Raw genomic sequence first — 20,169 nt, 5'->3', positions numbered from 1 at the left:
AGCAGGTCACTCATGTCTAAGTAACCGAGGATCTAGCAAGTCTAATGTGCAGAGTGGTATTTTTCAATAAACAGAAGTCCAATATGCCACATTTGCACCAAACAAAGCATGGAAGATAGCAGGCATGCAGATCTTCAATCCAGACTGCAAACTACTATTGATCTTGTGTCAACTATCTCACCTAAAGTGTAAGGCAGCTTGTCACTCTTTCAAAAAACAGGACACTGCCTTTTTGGTAAGGTGAGACCAGGCAGCAACTGAAGAGCTTCAGCTGTGCACCTATGGACACAGTGCTGGCTACACATGAACTAGAAGAGCAAGGCCTGAAAGTTTAAATACAAAACTGGAATTATACACAGACATTGCATTACTGCAAATTTTGTCTTTAAAGCAGTAACACTATCTCAAAATGAGCTTGAGAGTGTGCAAAAGATGGACAAAGGTGATAACAGCCTCAACTTCCAGCTCTGCCAGAGATTTCCAAATACAAACCAAATACAAACATTTTGCTGTTCTCCATTTTAGAAACCAGGAGCAGCAAATACCTCTTTCCTCCCTCTCCTGTCATCTGCCTTTTTTGTTTACACTGCAGCACTGAGAAGACACAAAGACAACTCAGTGAAAACAAGAGCTCCTCCAGATGCTGACTGCTCCGTTACCTCCCTCTTAGTGTTCACGAAGTATTATGCCAAGGTTTAAAGACTTTTTCACTTACACAGGAATCAAACTTCTGTTTTGCAAAGGCTTAGTGTGGCATCTTCCAAAAATGTTTTTACACCCTTAAATTACTACTATTTCAAGAGATTCAGATCACTGCCAAGCCACAACTACTTAGAACAAAGACATCTTTCCATTTTATCTCTCATTTCTCTTTTACCTTAGCCTTTCATTTATTTCTGTGTTGTCTGTATCTACTAATCAGTATTTCAGATTTTTCTCACACAAGAGAAAAAGACTACTTGGCAACAGCAAAAAGATAATGACAAACCAAAATATATGGAAAATGGAATCCTATAATCAAGGAGTACTACTTGCTATGCAGTACAGCTAATCCTAGCAATTCACCCAGTTACTAATAGTCAGGTCCTCATCCATCTTCTGGCATTCTAGTTTTCCAGTGACACAATTTTATACATCTCCTGAAGGTAGAGAACTGCCAACTTCTCAGCCATGGTGCAACTTGCAGTTCTCTTTTGCTTTAATATTAGCAAGTGAAGAAAACATTTTCTAAAATAGCAAAATATAAGAGATGAGGTGAAGCCATTGTGAGGCAACATTACCAGTCTAACCAAAAAATGTGAAAACTTAAAACTTCATAGTAGCTGTAAATCAGAATGCAAAACGACCTAACTTTAAACTTCCCTGCTTCCCTTTCTTGGTTAGTTGCTACTTGATAAACCACCACAGTGATAAACAAAACCATCCACTAGAATCTTAGTCTTCAGCTAAAGAATGTTAAGTGGATTTACAGACAAGGTTTGAAAAACCAATTGCAAAATTAATTATGAGTCTGCTGGAAAAGTCTTGTGATGTGGGGTAGAGGGAAATTGCTAAAGCCTCAGAAACAGCCTCTGAAACATCTTCAACATAGGGACATTCCTACAGTATACTGTTCTGGTCATTGGCATGGTAAAAACAGATACTCAGGAACCTTTTAACCTTCAAGTATTGGCCCATTATTAAATACAAGCATACAAGCTCTCTGCTCTTTCTAAAACCTCTCAATTGGACGGGTCACCAAATCCAACTAAATTCTAAACACTGGCTACCTTCAGCTAACAGGCAGCTTGTTGTATGGTTTTATTTGACAAATAACAAAAACTCTTTTCTGACCATTCACCTTGTAAAAATTAAATTCTATACATGCTCTCTTTTTTTAACCCTATGGACCAAAATTATCTAAGATCACTTGTCCTTGACATTACTACACCTTGCTTGTACTATGATTTGGAGATGCAAGCCAAAGTACTCAAAGAAAAGACTGGATGAGGCACTTAGTGCCATGGTCTAGTTGACTGGCTAGGGCTGGGCGCTAGGTTGGACTGGATGATCTTGGAGGTCTCTTGCAACCTGGTTGATTCTGTGATTCTATAGCTAGCCTAAGGTTAGGCAGCTACAATTCTCAGCAAGCCACATTTGTGACTGTTTTTTCCTCTCCAAAGCAGCAATCTTGTTTGCTCATATAAAATAAATAAAAGGGAGTATGCTTTAAGCAGGCAACAAGCTGACAACTTGTCTCTTGTTAGCATCCCCTCTATGTAACATTGGTAAAAACACTTTGAAAGGCAAATAGGTCAATTGTTGACTTTGTGCTTTTCAGAGATCTAGCTCTGTATTCATTTCTACTGAGAAGCTGACAACTTAGACACAAAGACTACAGACAGGAATTGTCTCCTTCCAAACAGCAGCCATAGAATGTATGTGGGGAAAAATAAGCCAATTTAGCTCTGAATGCAAGATATTGTTAAAGGAAATTTTTTGCAGACCAGAGAGGAAGCGAGTGCAAGAGACAAATATATTGAGCTAAAATGTTATTCCTGTTTCCACTCAAACCCTGCAAATACACCATCAACATCAAAATGCTTCTACTATTCCATCAGCACTATTTATACATGACTCTAAGAACATTTATTTTTCTGAGTGCACACTGCAAAGGTAACTCATTCTGGCTCTTCCTTAGGATCTCTAGCACACTTCAGCAGTTCACTCTAATTTACAGCCCTTGTTGACACCTTCCAGAGAAGCATGTGGCTAGGCAATATAGAAAATGGAACTAAATTAGAATTGTAAGAACATTCTGTTCTCAGACCCAGTTTCAGGAATGAAAGAACAAACAAAACCTGTATGCTCAACAGTTTTGGTGCTTAGTCAAATAAAGTGCTCTTCCAAGTGATAAAGTCCCAGACAGCTGTGTGTCCGAAAAAAAAAAAAAGAGGATCAAAAAAGTAGTAGCAGCTAAACACAACATGTGTAGTAACTTCCTGCAATGGTTTGGCAGAGCAGCTTGTTTATCCCCATTCAAATACCAAGTGCTACATTAACAAGCAAAAGCAGTAAGCTTGCTTGATTTTCAGACACAATCCTTGAGGATCTCAACATTTAAAAGTCAGTGACCTTACATGACTAAGCAGCAAAAATGTCAAAATCCAGACATACTTGCACAGATGTTAAATGCCAGCATCAACGTATCCACAATTGTTATGATTAAAGAAAAGATTTAAGATATTTTTCTTTGTTTGCAAGTAACACTGAATACTAAAGAGCAAGGGACAGACAGCAGCAATGAGTTTGTATTTTCATACTGCCTTCCAGGCATGGTCATGCATTATTTTGTCAGCAGCAGCTGAAGGAGTTACTAGTTGCACTCTCCTTTTTAATTTGCTCCTACCCTCGTCATCATGATTCTCTTCACTCCCAGTTTTACCACAGATTACTTGCTTGCACCCAATACTACGAATATATTTATTTTAAAAGGTCAAAGAACAACCAAAAATTTGAGTCTTTCACAATTGCAGTTTAGTTAACAGTCATGGAAGAATCTGACAAGGGTTAACCAGAGAGATAGTAATTTCTGGAAATAAAGTAGAACCAAAACATTGAAATGTACAACTTCAGCCTGGCTCTACTGTTGATGTAAGAAACTGCAGCCTCTTCTGCACCTTAACATCTACTAAATCATTAAAAGCAGGAATAGCTCTCTAAAGATCCAAAATTACACCTACTGGGCAGAAATCAGATTCATACCTACTTTTAGTGCATTATATTGAAGCAATCCTAACTCTTCCTCCTGCCATCACGTTTAGATGACCTGTACTCAGCATCAGTATATTCATGTATTTACTACATTCAGTAATTTGGAAAGGTTTGGTTTTTCTTCATGTCATTGTCATCTTCATTGCATTGTTGGCTCCCCAGGAAAATGGTCACAGCACCAAACCTGTCAAGAGTTCAAAGAGAATCTGGATGAGGCTCTTAGTCATATGGTTTGAAATAATTGTGCAAGAAGCAAGGAGTTGGACTTGATGATCCTTATGGGTCCCTTCCAGCTTGAAATCTTCTATGATCTACCTCACAGGTAAAGTCCAAATCCATGCAGAAAGTCATTAGTCATCAAGCAGAAAAAAATAAATCTATCCAAAAAGGGTACAAGATATTAACAGAAGTGATGATGGAAAAATAGCACTGGTAATGTCTTTAAACCATGTTTGTTCAGGAAGAAGGCTCTTTAAAAAGAGTAACTTTCAGGTGAAGGAACAACCAGTAACACTGCACACCAAACTACTTCCATGCAGGATCATCAGGAGAAGAGTCACCCAGAAATGAACCAATTATATCAATTATCGATTCTCAGCACTAATGAGTTTCTTCATATTGCCCAGACTTTCCTTCTTTTACTTTCAGGTGGTAAAAAGAACCCAATCAGACTCCAAAAGCAACACAAAGTTACAAACTACAACATATACTACAAGAGAAGGTTATCTTTATTTCAAAATCATACAAAGTATAAACAGATAATTACATTGAAGTTAAACTTGGTTTAAGTTTTCCACTACTTAAGCAACGATACTGCCACCAAAAACGCCTTTATCATCTTATGGTGCGATACATCATGAAATCAATTGTTGTACATCTAGGAAACTTCCCAATAGAGCTCTCTTCCACCGGGGTGTACACTTTGATTTGTCTCATGTGAGTGTCTCTTCCATTTTGGTGATTAGCTAGAACAGCAATCTGAATCATGAACGTGCGAATAGGCTTCTTGTGAGTATCTGTTAAAGGAACATGAATCCAGCCACTCGGTTCCACTAATTCAAGTTGCTGTCAAAAACAAGACAAAAAAGCAAACATTCAGAAACAGTTAACATGAGTAATAAAAATGATCATATACTAATCCACTTCAACACAGCAGAGTCTTGCAAATCAGATTGCAGTCACATTCTCAAATTAATTTGACATACTGCAGTTGAATACTCACAGCTATTTTACTGCTGGTGCAATTGGACACGAGTTAATTTGGTTGACTAGACCTGTGTTTGCTTTTTGCCTTTTAGAAGCTAACCTTCACTTTGTGCCTTAACCTTAAAAACAAAAGCAAAACCACCTTAAAAAGCAATATAGCGAAATACAGAGGACTACATACTGAAGTCAAAGCAGTATTATTTGGATCTTGTTACTAAAGTACACTGCTCAAAAATGGTAGAAAATGTGCATTTTGAAGTTTTTTTTTTTAATCTAGGCACTCTGACCTAAAATATGCTGGAATAATTTATGTAGGAAACTAAATCCACACAAAGTTTGAGTTTTCACAAATTCCTCAGATTATAAGTGGGACCAGAGAAGGAAGGAAGTGTCAGGAGGAAAAAATACAGGATAACTCACAGACTTCATGTCACCTATGTGTCAAAATGGATGCTTGGCCAGTTAATAATATCTGCACTGCCATTTAATCACGTTAAAGTTCATTTTGACTTGGCTTTTATACAACAATTCAAGTGTAACATGACTATTTTTTCTTTTTCAGTTTTAATCCTGCAGCAACCAATGTCAAAGCAAGCAAAAGAATTGCATTTCATTAACTCAAAACCACATCACTGACACATCAGCATGCTGAAATCAAGCTAGATGCTATGCAGAAGTGTGGTAACAGCTTTTGTTTAAAGTTGGTTGCCCAACTTCAAAGCACAGCTCAAAACACATATGGTAGAGCACACAAGCAAGCGGAAGTCTTGGGGGGGCAGAAAAAAGAAAACCAAAACCCAAACCAGTTGTCCACAAGCAAGTGGATTTCACACAGCTAAGCAAATAGACTGCTGTTCTTAGCAGCAGAGTCCCTCTAAGGAAGATCTATGCTTTGAGCAGCTCATAATTCCTGTCTTCCTCCTGGAAATACTGCATGACAAACATCCTGTCAAATGTCCTGCCTTTGCTGGAGCTTTCAGAAGACCCATCTGAGATCTACTGTTTCAGAAGCAGCAAACATCCCGAGGGAATGACCCAAAAAACAAGTTTAAAAAAGTGTGATGACTACTTTGACTTTAAAGAGACAAAAGCACCTCTCACCTCCAACTTAGAAAATAAAACCCAGAAGTCTCCACTGCTTCAGGCTTTCCAACAAATAATTTCCAAAGCATTAAATTCACTAAAGCATAGCAGCAAATCTTCTCACATGCTTCCACACACAGGAATTTATTTGTTGTAACTTTGTCCCTTTCCCAAAAAAAAAAAAAAAAACACCAAACCAACCTACATTACTTTTTTTTTTGCATAGGAAACTTTAGGTAATGGTTGGCTTTACAAAGAGATACAAGTACTGTTGTGATGGCTTTACAAAGAGGAAATCTATTCCGCTGAGGTAGCAGTTACCAGCATGAGTAGTATGCTTCCCATCTCCACAGTGAACAGAAAGGATGAGGATCTCAGTGATTTCATTCACCTAGTACCACAGTAAAGCAGCTATAGTAATGAAAGGTTATTGCTAGTTACACTGGCACTTTATGATTATTCTCACACCTTACAATTTGCTGTCTGCTGATTACAGTCTGCTGATTCCATGTGGAAAAATTAAATTCCAGAGATTTTTATACATGGATCAGTATGAAACAGATTACTACAGTTAGAAGTACCACATTCTATAGGCCGACATCATTGGTTTCAGACAGAACCAATATAGTTCAGGTTTGCATGCTCTACTAACAAATTGAGAAGAGCAAAGTAGGCTTCGCCTCCCAAGTCAAAACAGCTATTGAGGGATAGGCAAAATCAGACTATTTGTACAAAAGGAAGTTAGAGGTTTATCATAATCACAAAGTAAAATGACATCTTTTAGTTCACAAGAATTACTAGGGCCACAAATTAAAGCATTGGTAAGTTAGGAGTTAAAGATAATTTTAGTTTTGGTTATGTCTTGATCAGTGCTGTGTTTCATCTCTGATCAGCCAGGGGTGGTCATGTGATTTATAGCACAGTATTTTCCAGTTCTGTTAAAAGCAACCAATTTCTTCATAAGCTTTCCTACAGGGATAGGACAAGTCATTTCTACATCTGTAAAACAGGCAACTGAGGCATTAGGTTAGATTAAAATATTCTCTAGTTCCAGATGTTGAATTTCACATTCTTGGAACCTGCCTTTTACTGTCCTTATTAACACAGAGCATTTCATATGAGGTTTAGCTCCCACTGAGCTCACTTGCAGTTATACATGTCTGCATTTCTGCACACTGCTAACAGTTCTGAAAGCAGCCCCTGGGATACACAGTACAAGCAGCAACCTAGGCCTCCTAGGAGCAGTTGAGTGCATCAGGCCAAAGTACCACAATTTAGCACAGACCGCACACAATTCAGCAGGCAGCACCCACCTCCCCTAGTCACAAAACTTCATCCCTAAACTCTCTTCTTCACTTACTCCACGTTCCAACTTCTGTAGTGGATGAATACAGTCCTTCCTGTACAAATCCTGCGCTCACCCTCAGAATAGAGCCCTTACCCCATTCCAATCAAATAGTTGCCTCTTGGACCAAGCATGTGACAAGGTCAGAGGCTGTACTACGGTGTATTCAGTGTAAGAGGTCTGAGTTTGAATGCAGTAACTTTTGCCCTTTAAATAACATTACTGTACTGCAATATTTTTTGAGTCTTACTTCTTTAATAAATTGCTGCCTACATAGTTCAGCAAAATGATTAAAACCTTGACATCCATTCAGCTACTGGAGCTTGAATACAACAAGATCTAACAGTTATTATCTGAGCATCTACTAGAAGAGGAAGCAGAATTTTGCCAGCATGATACACACATTTTCTGTGACCAAAGGAATGGTACAAACCAGACATCCATATGCTCCTAAATTCTTCCCCTCCACATCTGTCGTGTTCTTTCAGATGAGTGAGACAGTTTTTTTCCAGAGGGCCCACATCCTTCACCAGGGAGAAGGAATAGGACATGGGAATAGGCAGTGGCGGTACAAGACAAAATGCTGCCCGCTTGTAGTTCAATGTCAGCACCCAGAACAGCCCTTACAATTCCTACCAGAAGCAGGATGAAATATGCGGCTCTACTCTGCCTGAAGCACTCCCAGTGTGAACAGAATCTAAAGGAAACTTACTGTGAAGTTTCAAGAAATTCCTATTAAGCCCATGCAACATGGCAATCTTTCAAAGCCTTGTAAACCGGTCTGGAAATTTGGGTGGATTTTTACAGGGAGGCAAAAGGCACATCCTCAACACAAAGGCTGAACTAATGCCAAATTTCAAATCCTTGCTTCAGAGCTTGGGGGCACTGGAGCATCAAAGGAGGACACCAGAATATTCTCACACAAGCAAAACAGCATACTTTTCACTAGCCTTATTCTTGGAATCGAGCTGCTTTGGCTGAAACTTAAAAAAAAAAAACACTTTTTTTTTTCCAACCCAAAGCAGACATCTGGCATGGAAAAATCTGAGCTGAACTCTGGTAAAAGATATAAAAGTGAGAGTTAAGCCTCAAAGCGGAAAGGGTCACAAAACCTGAAGGACAAGTGGCACTAGCAGCTCTACCTGTAGTAACCTCTGTACTTTGAACCATTTCAGCTCGCTTTGCTGACAGCCCTGTTCTTTAAAAACATACACATACATACATACCTTCTACCCCAGTGAAGGATAGGTCCACTACAGAAAATACCAGATTAAGTTTCCTCCTGTATTTTTCCCTTCTATCTAGAGTCATTAAATATTAGTCACAAGTTAACTGGCTTCCAGGCAAGTTTAAAACTTAGGTATATTGTGAAATTAAGACTAGGAGTTTTTCTGTTATATTTTACCAGAAAAGTTTAAAACAAAAAAGGAAACCAAAGAAAGAATCAATGTGAGTTCAATATCAGCAACTCAGATCAGTTCCTGTGGCTCTAGACTAATCTTACATACAATATACTAAAAGCCTAGGGCTTGATTTTTAACATTTTCTTCTAATATTATTTCTTCCATGACAATTGGTAAACAAGTGCATTAAAGTCAAAAAATAAAGGAACAAAGGGATAAAAATTGGAAAAAAAAATTACTCACTTGTTTTTTGCTGCTATTATACAGTCTTATCTAGCTCTTCTCCACTGCCTTCTTATTTTTCTGTCGTCTCCAGGCTACATCTTTGCCTATGGACATACACTCACACTCCAGTAATTTATGTTATTTTTGAAAGCCAAAGCAGAAATCATCTTCTCAATGGAAATATCCTCTCCAGCCAATTTAATAGGCCTGTCTCTTCACTTTATTGTATAGTCCAGAGATTCAACAGGATTCCATACACATTTGGCAAGGCTGCTATTGCAACTGATGGGTGTTGTACTATAGACGATGTAAGCCACACAAAAAAAGTTAAAATCAACTTGAGGCTATGCTTCAGAGAAATGACTGAACATAAGACCAAAGCTTTCAGAAGACTTTTTTCTACAGTGGTGTTGCTAGAAATCATTTATCCAAAGAAGGCTTTTCTGTTGCACTTAATCCTGTTTAAATTGAATACTGATCTCTTTTCCAAACTGTGATATTCTGCTTAAATTCTGTGGTGTCCTCAAAGTAGCATAATACTTAAACTGCTACTTCTACTAGGCTTATAAGTCCAACCTGTTGTTTGTTAAATTTACAGTAGGCTACCACCCTTGAAACCATACATGATCTTTATAGCCCTAGGAAGATATAGAAAGGAAAAATAAAATAAAGCACACTAAGTAGTTTCATATTCAGGGGCACCACAAAACATCCAAGCATACACGCTAGACAAGGTTCACAGATTTCAAGGGAGTGCATACACTGGGAAGAAAAAGCCTGTTTGCTTCCTTCTAAAGAAAGAAATCCTTTTCTGCACACACATAGCAACAGAAAACTGAGAATTATTACTGCCATCACAGCTTCAGCATGATACAAGACAAATCTGAGATGTTAGTACTTCACCACAGCTCCATTTAATCAACTGTACTACTAGATTACAGAGTTTTAGTGCCTGCCTCTAAACCACACTGTGAAAACAAACAGCATTTGATTTTACTCCTACTTTTCTCATAAAACTGTTAAAGATGTTCCTTTTTATTGTAGTGACTTAGCCACCTTTGAAATTAAATGGAAATCTAGACTCTTCCTCACCAAAAAAAAATGCCTATGTGTTTAATTTGTTCTTACTATATAGTTACATAAAACCCCTAAGCTTTTCAGAGCAGGTGTTCTCAATAAATGTATTCTTCCAAGGAGAACAAGATTATAAAACTAAGTTCCAGAAGAAATAAATGCTATTAAAAAAAAAAAAACTGAGTATTTACCAATACACAGAGGTTCTCAGAGCTGAGTGATGAAATATGGGAAAGGCTTGTCCCTGTTTAGCCATTATTTTACAGCTATCCAAATATATTTTCACAACAACTGGCAAGGATAAAAAGGCTGGCTCTATTTCCAAAGTTCTTTCCACAGCTGCCATGTCCTACCATATAGCTACTAGGATTCAGAATCAGTAGACCTCTGCATATTTCCAAGTATGGGAACTGTCAACACACGAAGCAGCAGAGCTTGGGCTTCAGCCATCACTTCACTTAGGAAGGAAGAGAACCAGTTAATAGCAGTGATGCACCAGTTCCAGCAGAAAAATGAAGCAAGTCCAAAAGAAACTTTGCAGGTTCCAAGTGAGTCAAAGGAGGGACACCACATTAGCAGCTTAACAAGAAACACAGAAACATGCTCAAAGGACCCACTGTGAAAAGCACACTTCTGTGCTCTAACGAAGCAACGACCACCTAAGGAGGTGGCTCTGTGGTCTTAATCAGTCACCTCCTTAAACGGTCAAGAAATCTAACTTCAGTCCATTAGGTAAGAGAAGTTTTCCATTCTTCCAAATTGAGGTTCCTGAAGAGTCTAGAGGAACATCTCTAAGGAAGATTCAAGTAGGGATTCAGGCAGACATGAGATTAGTTGCAGAATAAACTATATTACACTCTGAAGCTTGCAAATGCTAGAAAGACCTATAGGCATCTTGTTAACTGAAGAAACAACTGGGAAGATTGTAGAGAAAGATCAAAAAGATCCTTGAAAAAAAAATTTTAGAGAATTTTCTTCTTCAGGCTATTCTGTTCCAGACTACAACAGTAAAAAGTGATCAGTGCCCAGGTGGTGAGAAATTTGTGTCTGATAAAAGGCAATTAAATGCATGAGCCAAGCTAGAAAGAGTAGCTTTACTGATATAGATTACCAAAGTGTCATACATATCTGATTCCAGAAGTAGCACAGAAGTTACCCAGACTCTGAAAATATGCTAAGAAAGGGCTGAACCAGCTCATGGCAGCAGGGAAGCACTATGGAAAAAAAAATAAAACACATTTGGCCACAACTTCATGAACACACTTATCTGTTCAGAGTGAAGTCAAGTTAAGGTCTCAATACATGTGGCTGAGTTCCTCTTGGGATCTTCTGGCCTCATAAATAATCAAATGCATCGAGTGTGCCAATTCAGTTTGTGCAGCTAAGGTGTTCTACACGTTCAGAATCACCCACAACTTCTCACTGATTTCTTTGCTGAAGTGTCAGTGGCAAGAAATCTTGCAAAAAGGGAATATTCTTTAGAAAAGGCAACGCTGCTGTTTTATTATGCCAAGCAAAAGAAGCTCACCGTCATGTTGAGGATCTTTTGCTGTGAACTTCTGGTAAAAGGCAAGAAATCTAAAAGCTGGAGTTCTAGGCTCTGATGAGCAAGGAAATCAGGCAAGAAAGCCTTATCCCCATTATGAAGATCTCATCATGTAAAATGGTTGGCCAAGTTGTAAATGCTTTTTCACAACTTGTCAAGTGCAACAGACTGAGGTGCAAAAATGATTCAAACCACAGAAGATTTAACAAGACAATGCTTGGTAAATAGCATAAAACCACAAAATTGGAGACTAGTGTAATGCTTGGAACTAAAAATATAATGCCTCTATGCAAGCATCACTGAAAATTTGCAAGTTTATGTCTTAGATGTGAGGGAAGTGACTAGTGAGTAAGTATGCATGTCAAGACTCAACAAATGGGAGAAAATGCGGTATGACTGCACATGCTGTGGAATATCATCAGTTTTATGACATAGACTCATTGGAAGAGCAGTTGTTCCCAAAGTATCAGGTAGAAAAGAATCATAAGTACTGATGTGTGCAAAAAGGTCAAGACTGTGTTGAACTATTCACATAACCTCCTGCTTGAAGTGACTTTGGTGGAAGCCCCATGGGTCCATACAGGGATGGACTGGACACACAGAGGGGGCCCCTGTCCATGGTCCTTAACTATCACCCTGCCCATCACACACAGGCAGTTCAACATTAATTACAAAAATATGTCTCACGATGTAGATAATGTTTCAGAGAAGGTGCAGAAACGTTAAGTAGTTTTGGACAGTTTGCTCTCAAGCCCTCTATCGCTGAAACCTCATTTCTCTGTTGAGTGAAATGACTTGAACATAATAAAGTTTATTCTTGACACATTCATAAATGAAGACTCACTGAAAAAGGACTGCCTGTGTGTTAAGTGGCAGCCACCCTGTCCATGGGAACTTAAAGAAAATACAAAACCTCCTCCCTGTCTCTTCAGAAAGCAGAGTGCTCAAAACAGCAAACAGAGCGACACCACAGTCTAGCATGGTGTTTCTTATGTGCATGTATGCAAATGTGGTCTAAAACTCCAAAGTGAGCCTTTAATCTACAGGAGATTCCATCTTAACATGAACCTGTTGTTCCCAGAGAGATCTTGCTTTCAACTGAAATTACCAGTAAAAGTTGTGAGATTTTGGACTTCTGATTTAATGAAAAATGGGCTTCATAATTAACTTAAATATCAGCCAAGAGTGGAGGAATTGAAGGCACACATCCTACAGTCATTAGCAGTCTTCTGCTGGGCCCTGTGTCTCATGAACCAGCTGTCACAACAGACAGGAATGCCATACCTTTGCAGGTCCACTGCTATTGAACTGTGAGAAGGCTCCTGGTACCAGAGGAAATCCTTCAGACCTACAGGGATTTGGCTCCAGCGTCAGTATCAGTTACCTCCCTTGAGCTTGGCAAATAATATGCTGAAGCTGAAAAAGGCAACAAAAAAAATTCTTCAGCTTATGCTCTAAAGTAGGGGTCTGGCTGACAGAGTCAAAAATAGGTAATGCAGCCCCAAACAAACTTTCTGCATCAGTCTGCCTGGTTCTCATGGATAAGTTATTTAAAGTCGAAGTTGCAGACCTAGTGGAACAGACTGTGCCTAGACTGTCTGGTCCTAAGAATGAATGGCAATAAGCTATGGTTTGCTGCAATTCTTTAAGCTTTCCAAAATTCTGGCACTCTGAAAGAGTGATGAGAGAATTTATTGACTGTTTCAAAAACCAAGGTACTACACAGCTAAAGCTATCAGTATTACAGATTATCAGAGATGCAGATGGCAGAAAACAAAACTGTATTCTTAAATAGTGCCATGAAAAAAATCACTAAACATATTACAGCCAACACTACACATCCAGAAAGAAGTGAAATTTAGTGAAATCAGGCATTTGGTACCTTTCAGGAAACACTTCAAATGAAAAAAGCTTGCCTCACTGCAGTGTGCTTTTCCTTTTTCAGCCAAGTTCCAAAGCAGGAAGCCCCATAAACACAAAGTAAGAGTTAAACATTCTACTAAGCAGAAGCCTGCAGATGATGACCAACTGATACAAGTCATTTTTGGTATGCTGTGACAGTTCAGAACAGAACTAGAGGGTGTTCCAAAATCATATTTATCAGAACAGAACTAGAGGGTGTTCCAAAATCATATTTAAAGGCTGGAATAAATGATGCCATAAACATGGCAAATGAGAGCCATACAACTGTTTCCTTCAAAATTCTTCATGTAACTTCTACCTGATCAGAGGACAGAAAAAAAAACAAACAAAACTAAAGCCCACCAGGCTCAGGGATATCACTTACAAAGCATCAAATGGAACAAAACAAAAACTCCTACATTTTATCAAGTTCACCCCAACAAATGGTGCTGCCTACATTGAAACTTCCCAGTCACAACACAATATAGTTACAAAATTATCCAAATACCCATCTACCCATGTGCACCACAGTATTCATAATGAAGCAGGCATAAAGCTCTTAACAATTACTGAAGACAGCACATTGCCAGCACACCTTGATTACTGTGTCCAGTTCTGGGCACGACTCAAAAGAGATGTTGAAACACTGGAGCATGTCCAGAGAAGAGAGACAGAGCTGATGAGGGGCCTGGAGCACAGCCCTGGGAGGAGAGGCTGAGGGAGCTGAGGGTGTGCAGCCTGCAGAAGAGGAGGCTCAGGGCAGAGCTCACTGATGTCTACAACTCCCTGAAGGGAGGCTGCAGCCAGGTGGGGGTTGGTCTCTTCTCCTAGGCACCCAACAACAGAACAAGGGGACAGAGTCTCAAGTTGTGCCAGGGGAAGTCTAGGCTGGATGTTAGGAGGAAGTTGTTGCCAGAAAGAGTGATTGGCATTGGAATGGGCTGCCAAGGGAGTTGGAGTCACCATCTCTGAAGGTGTTCAAACAAAGCCTGGACAAGGCACTCAGTGCCATGATTTAGTTGATTGGCTAGGGCTGGGTGCTAGGTTGTTCTGCATGAGCTTGGAGGTCTCTTCCAAGCTGGTTGATTCTATGATTCTATTTTTTTTAGTAATGACTTTGAGTTTCTTCTCCATCTGCAAAAACATTGAAAAGCCAGCAGATTTTTTAATTCCTGCGCTAAGATCCAAAAATCCTTGTTTCCTTTTCAAACAAGCATCTATCCAAAATAAGGACACTGACTCCTACAATTCCCCAGTGAGTCAGGCTAATGTCAGGGAAAATACCAGCACCTCAATATCTACTTAAGAGAGTTAGGGGAAACCACAAAGTATAGCAGAAAGCTAAATAAAGAACAGAAAGCAGATTGAACAAGAGCAGTGGAATGCATTGCTTTGCACAGCAAAGAAGTCTGAAATATATATGAAGAACCCTCTGAAGTTCAGGTGGTTGCAAAGAGGACTGCTGAGCAAGGAGCAGGACAAGGACTTAATACTGGCAGCTACCCTTCTTGAAAGACAACAGAAAGCAGAATCCTACTGGAAAGGAGAGAATATGCAGAATTTCCCGTGGGCAAAGAAACAAGAGCTTTAAAAGAAAATCCTGCAATAGTTACTTGTTAGTGAGGGCCTTACACAAGATGAACTTAATGCAAATGGAATTAAGACATCAGCAATCAGGAGACAGAAGAACATAAAGGAAAAGGCCCTATCAACATTTCTGAACCAGAACTACAAGAAGGAACAATAGAATGGATTGTATGGATGCACTGCATAAAATTATTGCAAATATAAGTTAAATGACAGAAAATACTACTGGAAAATAACTAATTCCATGAAGCTGCAGGGTTTTGCAAAATGGATGAAAACTCTACTTTTGGTGTCTGCAGTTCCCATTTATTCCAACATATATAATGGAATGGTATTACGTTTATGTGAAAAAAAAAGCAGCCCATAATTTACCTTCAGAATTGTTTAGGCATATCCAGGAAATATGTCTAGACATAGCTACAGTTAAATTATACACAGAAAGCATTTAAAAAAAAAATCAGATTATGCAATTAATAGTAAAGATTTAAGTGTCTGAAAACTAGCCACATTGAGTTGTGTATCAAATTATCTTGCATAGCTTATCAGAGATAGGCTAGTCACTGCATTGCATTCCACAGAATGCTGGAACACTTAAAAAGATTTATGGGAAACAAACACAAACAAAAAAAGAGAATATCATGAGATACTAAAAAACCCCAACAGTACAAGTAGACAGCTGCTAGCTCCCAAGCACCCTTTATAGGTGTGCAAGTACATGTAAAACAAAAGAAACACATTCCCCTCACTCAAAAGGGCTCTCACTGCCCATTGAACCAGATTTCCAATCACCTTCCAAAAGATGAGTCCACAAAACAGCACAGCTCTCACATTTTATCTATTTCTCTCATTAAAAAAAATAATAATCCAAGTTTCTGAGTGACTTTGTTAGAAAATCTGCAATAAATTCTGAGTGCTACCAAATCAAAAATTCAAGAGGAGAAGTTGCTGCCTTTTAAGACAGAAGACTGCAGTGAAGTGAAAGTGCTCCTCCTGATTTCACAGGAACTTCTGAAGAAGTAGAGAATGAAAGAGGGTTGCCTCTTCTAGAATTAGAGATACTACAACTACATACATCTCCCAATCCTGTAGCAGCACAGTATACAAACCAGTAAAACATTTTTGCATCTGGATAAGACTCTGTGGATGCAGAAACCCAGTAAAGGCACATTGGGCAAAACCTGCTAAACTGTTCACATTTCTCAAGTTGGTTAGAGCATGCCAGACTTCAGCAAGCAAAAGCAGGGTATTATCTCACATGATCCAGAGCAGACCTAGTGCTAAACTCAAAGAATATTTACTCATTGGAAACAAATGCAAGAGACTGTTGTGAAAACTATTTGTGTAAATTTAAAATGCAATGCCTGGGCTGAGAAAGAGCCCAAATTCATAAATATGTCTCACTAGAGATGTATTTTCATATGACTGAACTTTAAAGAGAAGAAATAGGAGTGTCTCTGTCAGAGGTTCAGCTGAGTAGTTTTGTATGAGCCAGAATACACTTTCATAAGTTTGCAAAGCTGGAATCAGGACTGATGCCCAATGGAAGCATTTAATTTCACATCTAAACAGGATTTTTTTCTTTAACATGTTGGAACAAATGCAGTAGAGCTTTCACCTTTTGCTTGTGCTTTATACAAATCCACATCTAAGTGTCCAGAAAAATGCAAGACTATGTTTCATTGTTTAATGTTGAAGCCAGACTCCATCTAGATGAATTCTATTTCTTGATATGTTTCTCAGAGTCAAAGATTTCTCAAGCTCAAAGACCACACACCTCAAAAAAACACTGATGGAGCTATACAGTGTTAGGCTAATGACTACCATACTCTAATGGCATGTCTACTATATAGAATCATAGAATCAGTCAGGGTTAGAAGGGACCACAAGGATCATCTAGTTACAACCCTCCTGCCACGGACAGGGACACCCTACCCTAGAGCAGACTGGCCAAAGCCTCAGCCAGCCTGGCCTTAAATACCTCCAGGGATGGGGCCTCAATCACCCCCCTGGGCAACCCATTCCAGGCTCTCACCACTCTCATGCTCAACAACTTCCTCATTATGTCCAGGCTGAATCTCCCTACCTCCAACTTTGCTCCATTCCCCCTAAGTCCTGGCATTCCCTGACAGCCTAAAAAGTCCATCCTCAGCTTTCTTGTAGCCCCTTTCAGATACTGGAAGGCCACAAGAAGGTCACCTGGGAACCTCCTCTTCTCCAGCCTGCACAGCCCCAACTCTTTCAGTCTGTCCTCATAGCAGAGGTGCTCCAGCCCTCTGAGCATCCTCCTGGCCCTTCTCTGGACATGCTCCAGCATGTCCACATGCTTCTTGTAATAGAGGCTCCAGAACTGAGTGCAGTACTCGAGGTGGGGTCTCCCCAGAGCAGAGGGGAAGAATCACCTCCTTTGACCAGCTGGCCACACTTCTCAAAGTGTGTGGCCAGGAACAATCTTAATGTCACATTCAAAAGATGCAAGAGTATCAGCTCTTCGTATGAGAATCAAAATAAAATTACATCTTTTATTCTCCTGAAGAATGGGAGGGCAGCAGGAAAAAACCCAAACAAGCACCACGGTTGAACACTTGCTTACCAATAGGCTTCTGAAGTCTTAAATCTACACCTGCTGTTGGGATATCACCTTACTGTTTAGAGATGTGAAGACTAATGGAACTCAACTACAAATATGTGATGCTGTGTATCTTACAGTCCTGTTGGTACATATGCTTGTCTGCTATGTGAATAAATCTTTATCTCCTCATGACAGACAGTATAAACAGAGAAAGTCTAATAATTCCACCACAGAAGTTCTTATCTCAGCAGTGCCAGATCTACCAAAGCCAGTTTATGTTAACCTCCCCATTAAACAGTGAGCATCGCAATCACAACAGATCTGTTCAAACAGAAGGAAGCCTACTTGAAAACTTTACTAAATAATTTATCCCAGTGTGGAACTGCATCTCTTTTCACAACAGAAGAACATAGATTTGACTTATCCTTACTAGTTACCCCCAGTAACATAATTTTGCTAAGAAGTAAGAAATCTCAATTTGTCTCTTCTCAACATAGGAGAATCAAATTAAGATTTTCAGCTTTTGCTAGCAGAAATTATCCCCCAAATCCATCACACGCAGTTGACTGACCTCTGGCAGATACGGCAGAAGAGGAAAGAAGGAAGGGAAAAAAAAGGACCAAGAAAAGGGAGCATGATAAGTATTAGGGGCTAGACCCTTATGGTGCATTCAAAGACTGACTGACAATAGTGTTCATAAAGGCCTCGATAAAAACTGTATTTGTTAACATTCCTTTAACATGAGATATAAAACTCTAGAAGTCATTCTGAAATACAATAGGAGTGTGAGATAAACCTAGTTTAGGAATTGGATGAAGAATGCTAGAGAACACAAGCCCTCAAGCCAGGCACATATGCTACATTTTTACTCTCATTCCACACTCTCTGTGTGTTCCTACAGAAAATGTGAAAACCCTGGGAAAAGTTTCTGCAATTCAATACATGATCTTGGTTATCTTATGACAGAACAGTCCTTAGGAAGAAATAAATTATACTTCAGATCTATAGAAATGTTTTTGTGCACTACTTGATAAAGAACAAGATCTCCTTCCCTTGCCCCTCCAAAATTTAGCAAAGCAGCACTCCCGCAGATCCAAGCAGACATGATCCCTGACCATATAACATTTTAGCAGTCAAGGGAGTAGGATATAACTTTAGAGAGGACTCCAGAAAGGTAATAATGATAACTCTCAAGCAATTGAACTTTTTGCTCAAGAGCTCTGCAGTTGTTCTAGACAGCTGTCACTTGTCAAGTAGCATTTTCTTCTGAACTACAAGGACCGCTTTCAATTGTCACACCAACACCATTCCTTCCCAGGACTTAATACTGTGCTGTTGCCTGTACATGAAACAAAACAAGGTGTGGTTCCCCAGTTGGCCAGCACAAAATTTTTCATTCTCAGGTATTCTATAAAGCTCTCATTCCTTTTATCTCTTTTATGATTAACTCAAATTAAATGTCAACTGCTGGCTTTTGTCTTGGAAGGATTTTAATCCTGTGTTGGTAGTACCACCCAAGGGGATCAAAATCAATCTTTGATTCTATGTTTCAGCACATACTTAGCACTTCTCACTGCTTGAAATTATCTCTAAGGATTACTTTCCTTAATTAAGTCTATGAAGACAATCAGGTAAATCAAAGCTGATTATTCACTGACTTTATCCTTCCAATCCTGATTCAGTTTGTGGAAAAAAAAAACAAGAGTGAGAAGTGCCTTCCTATCCTATCCATTTTGACACCGAAGAACTGTTTTAAATCTTTCAAGAAGATGCTAGTGCTCAGTTTTGGACTCACACAATGTTCTTCTGCATATAGGATCCAAACTCGGTGCAGACAACTATGGATTTCTCAGTTCTGGGGAACTTTGAGGATAACAAAGCACAGTCGTAGAATGGTGGGAGGAGGGCATGGAGGGATATTTACCTATTTCCCAGGCCTTTTACTACAGAAAAGCATTATTTCCCTTTCAAAGACAGGTCTGCTCATATCTGGAAGCACTTCAAGACCTCCTCCCTAAACATGCTGCTCCCTAGGGATTCAACAGTCCCTTGTTCCAGACAGTTCCTCCAATAGCACCTATCATCTTGCTCTGCTAGATAACTGCTAATGTCAGGTGTCTGGATTCCTCTCAGAACACTCATAATTTCTCCTCACTCTTCCCCAAAAGCAGATAAATGATACAGCAGCCAAACCAAGAAAGCAATGATTCCCAGCTTTTCTTACTTCAAGCCTTAAAGCCTCATGTAACCATGAGCCTACTCAAACACGCAAGAAAATAAATGGACAATCAATTTTGCCTCTGAACACAAGCAATTAGAACTGTCAGTAGAAGCTTCCCTTCAAATTTTTACAAGGAAGGGAAGATAAAAGAGATGCAAGATGTCACAACAATTACCACCATATGAAGTTCAGACTGCTTGGCATTCCCCTTGTCGATCTAAACACTAATTCTAAGCTTAAGCAACCTGTTGATCT

General features: G+C 39.2%; 1 protein-coding gene across 2 annotated transcripts in view; it reads right to left on the bottom strand.

Annotated features, from left to right (window-relative positions):
• Window positions 1-4,460: 4,460 nt before the first annotated feature.
• Window positions 4,461-20,169, bottom strand: part of ANAPC10 (anaphase promoting complex subunit 10) — a 28,011-nt gene continuing 12,302 nt past the window's right edge. Inside the window, exons 5-6 of one of the 2 annotated variants that reach the window (XR_010303615.1) lie at window positions 12,920-13,051; window positions 4,730-4,818 (exon numbers count right to left, since the gene is read on the bottom strand). Coding sequence is in view for 1 of the 2 variants with exons in the window: in XM_064149489.1 (XP_064005559.1) it covers window positions 4,588-4,818 (231 nt within the window). In the remaining variant the exon portion in view is untranslated. Of the gene's footprint in view, window positions 4,819-12,919; window positions 13,052-20,169 lie in introns of both variants that reach the window. The other variant, XM_064149489.1, reaches the window with a different exon arrangement.

Source organism: Pogoniulus pusillus, chromosome 10, assembly GCF_015220805.1.
Source record: "Pogoniulus pusillus isolate bPogPus1 chromosome 10, bPogPus1.pri, whole genome shotgun sequence".
Taxonomy (NCBI): Eukaryota; Metazoa; Chordata; class Aves; order Piciformes; family Lybiidae; genus Pogoniulus; species Pogoniulus pusillus.
This window is presented reverse-complemented; position numbering and strand designations above follow the sequence as displayed.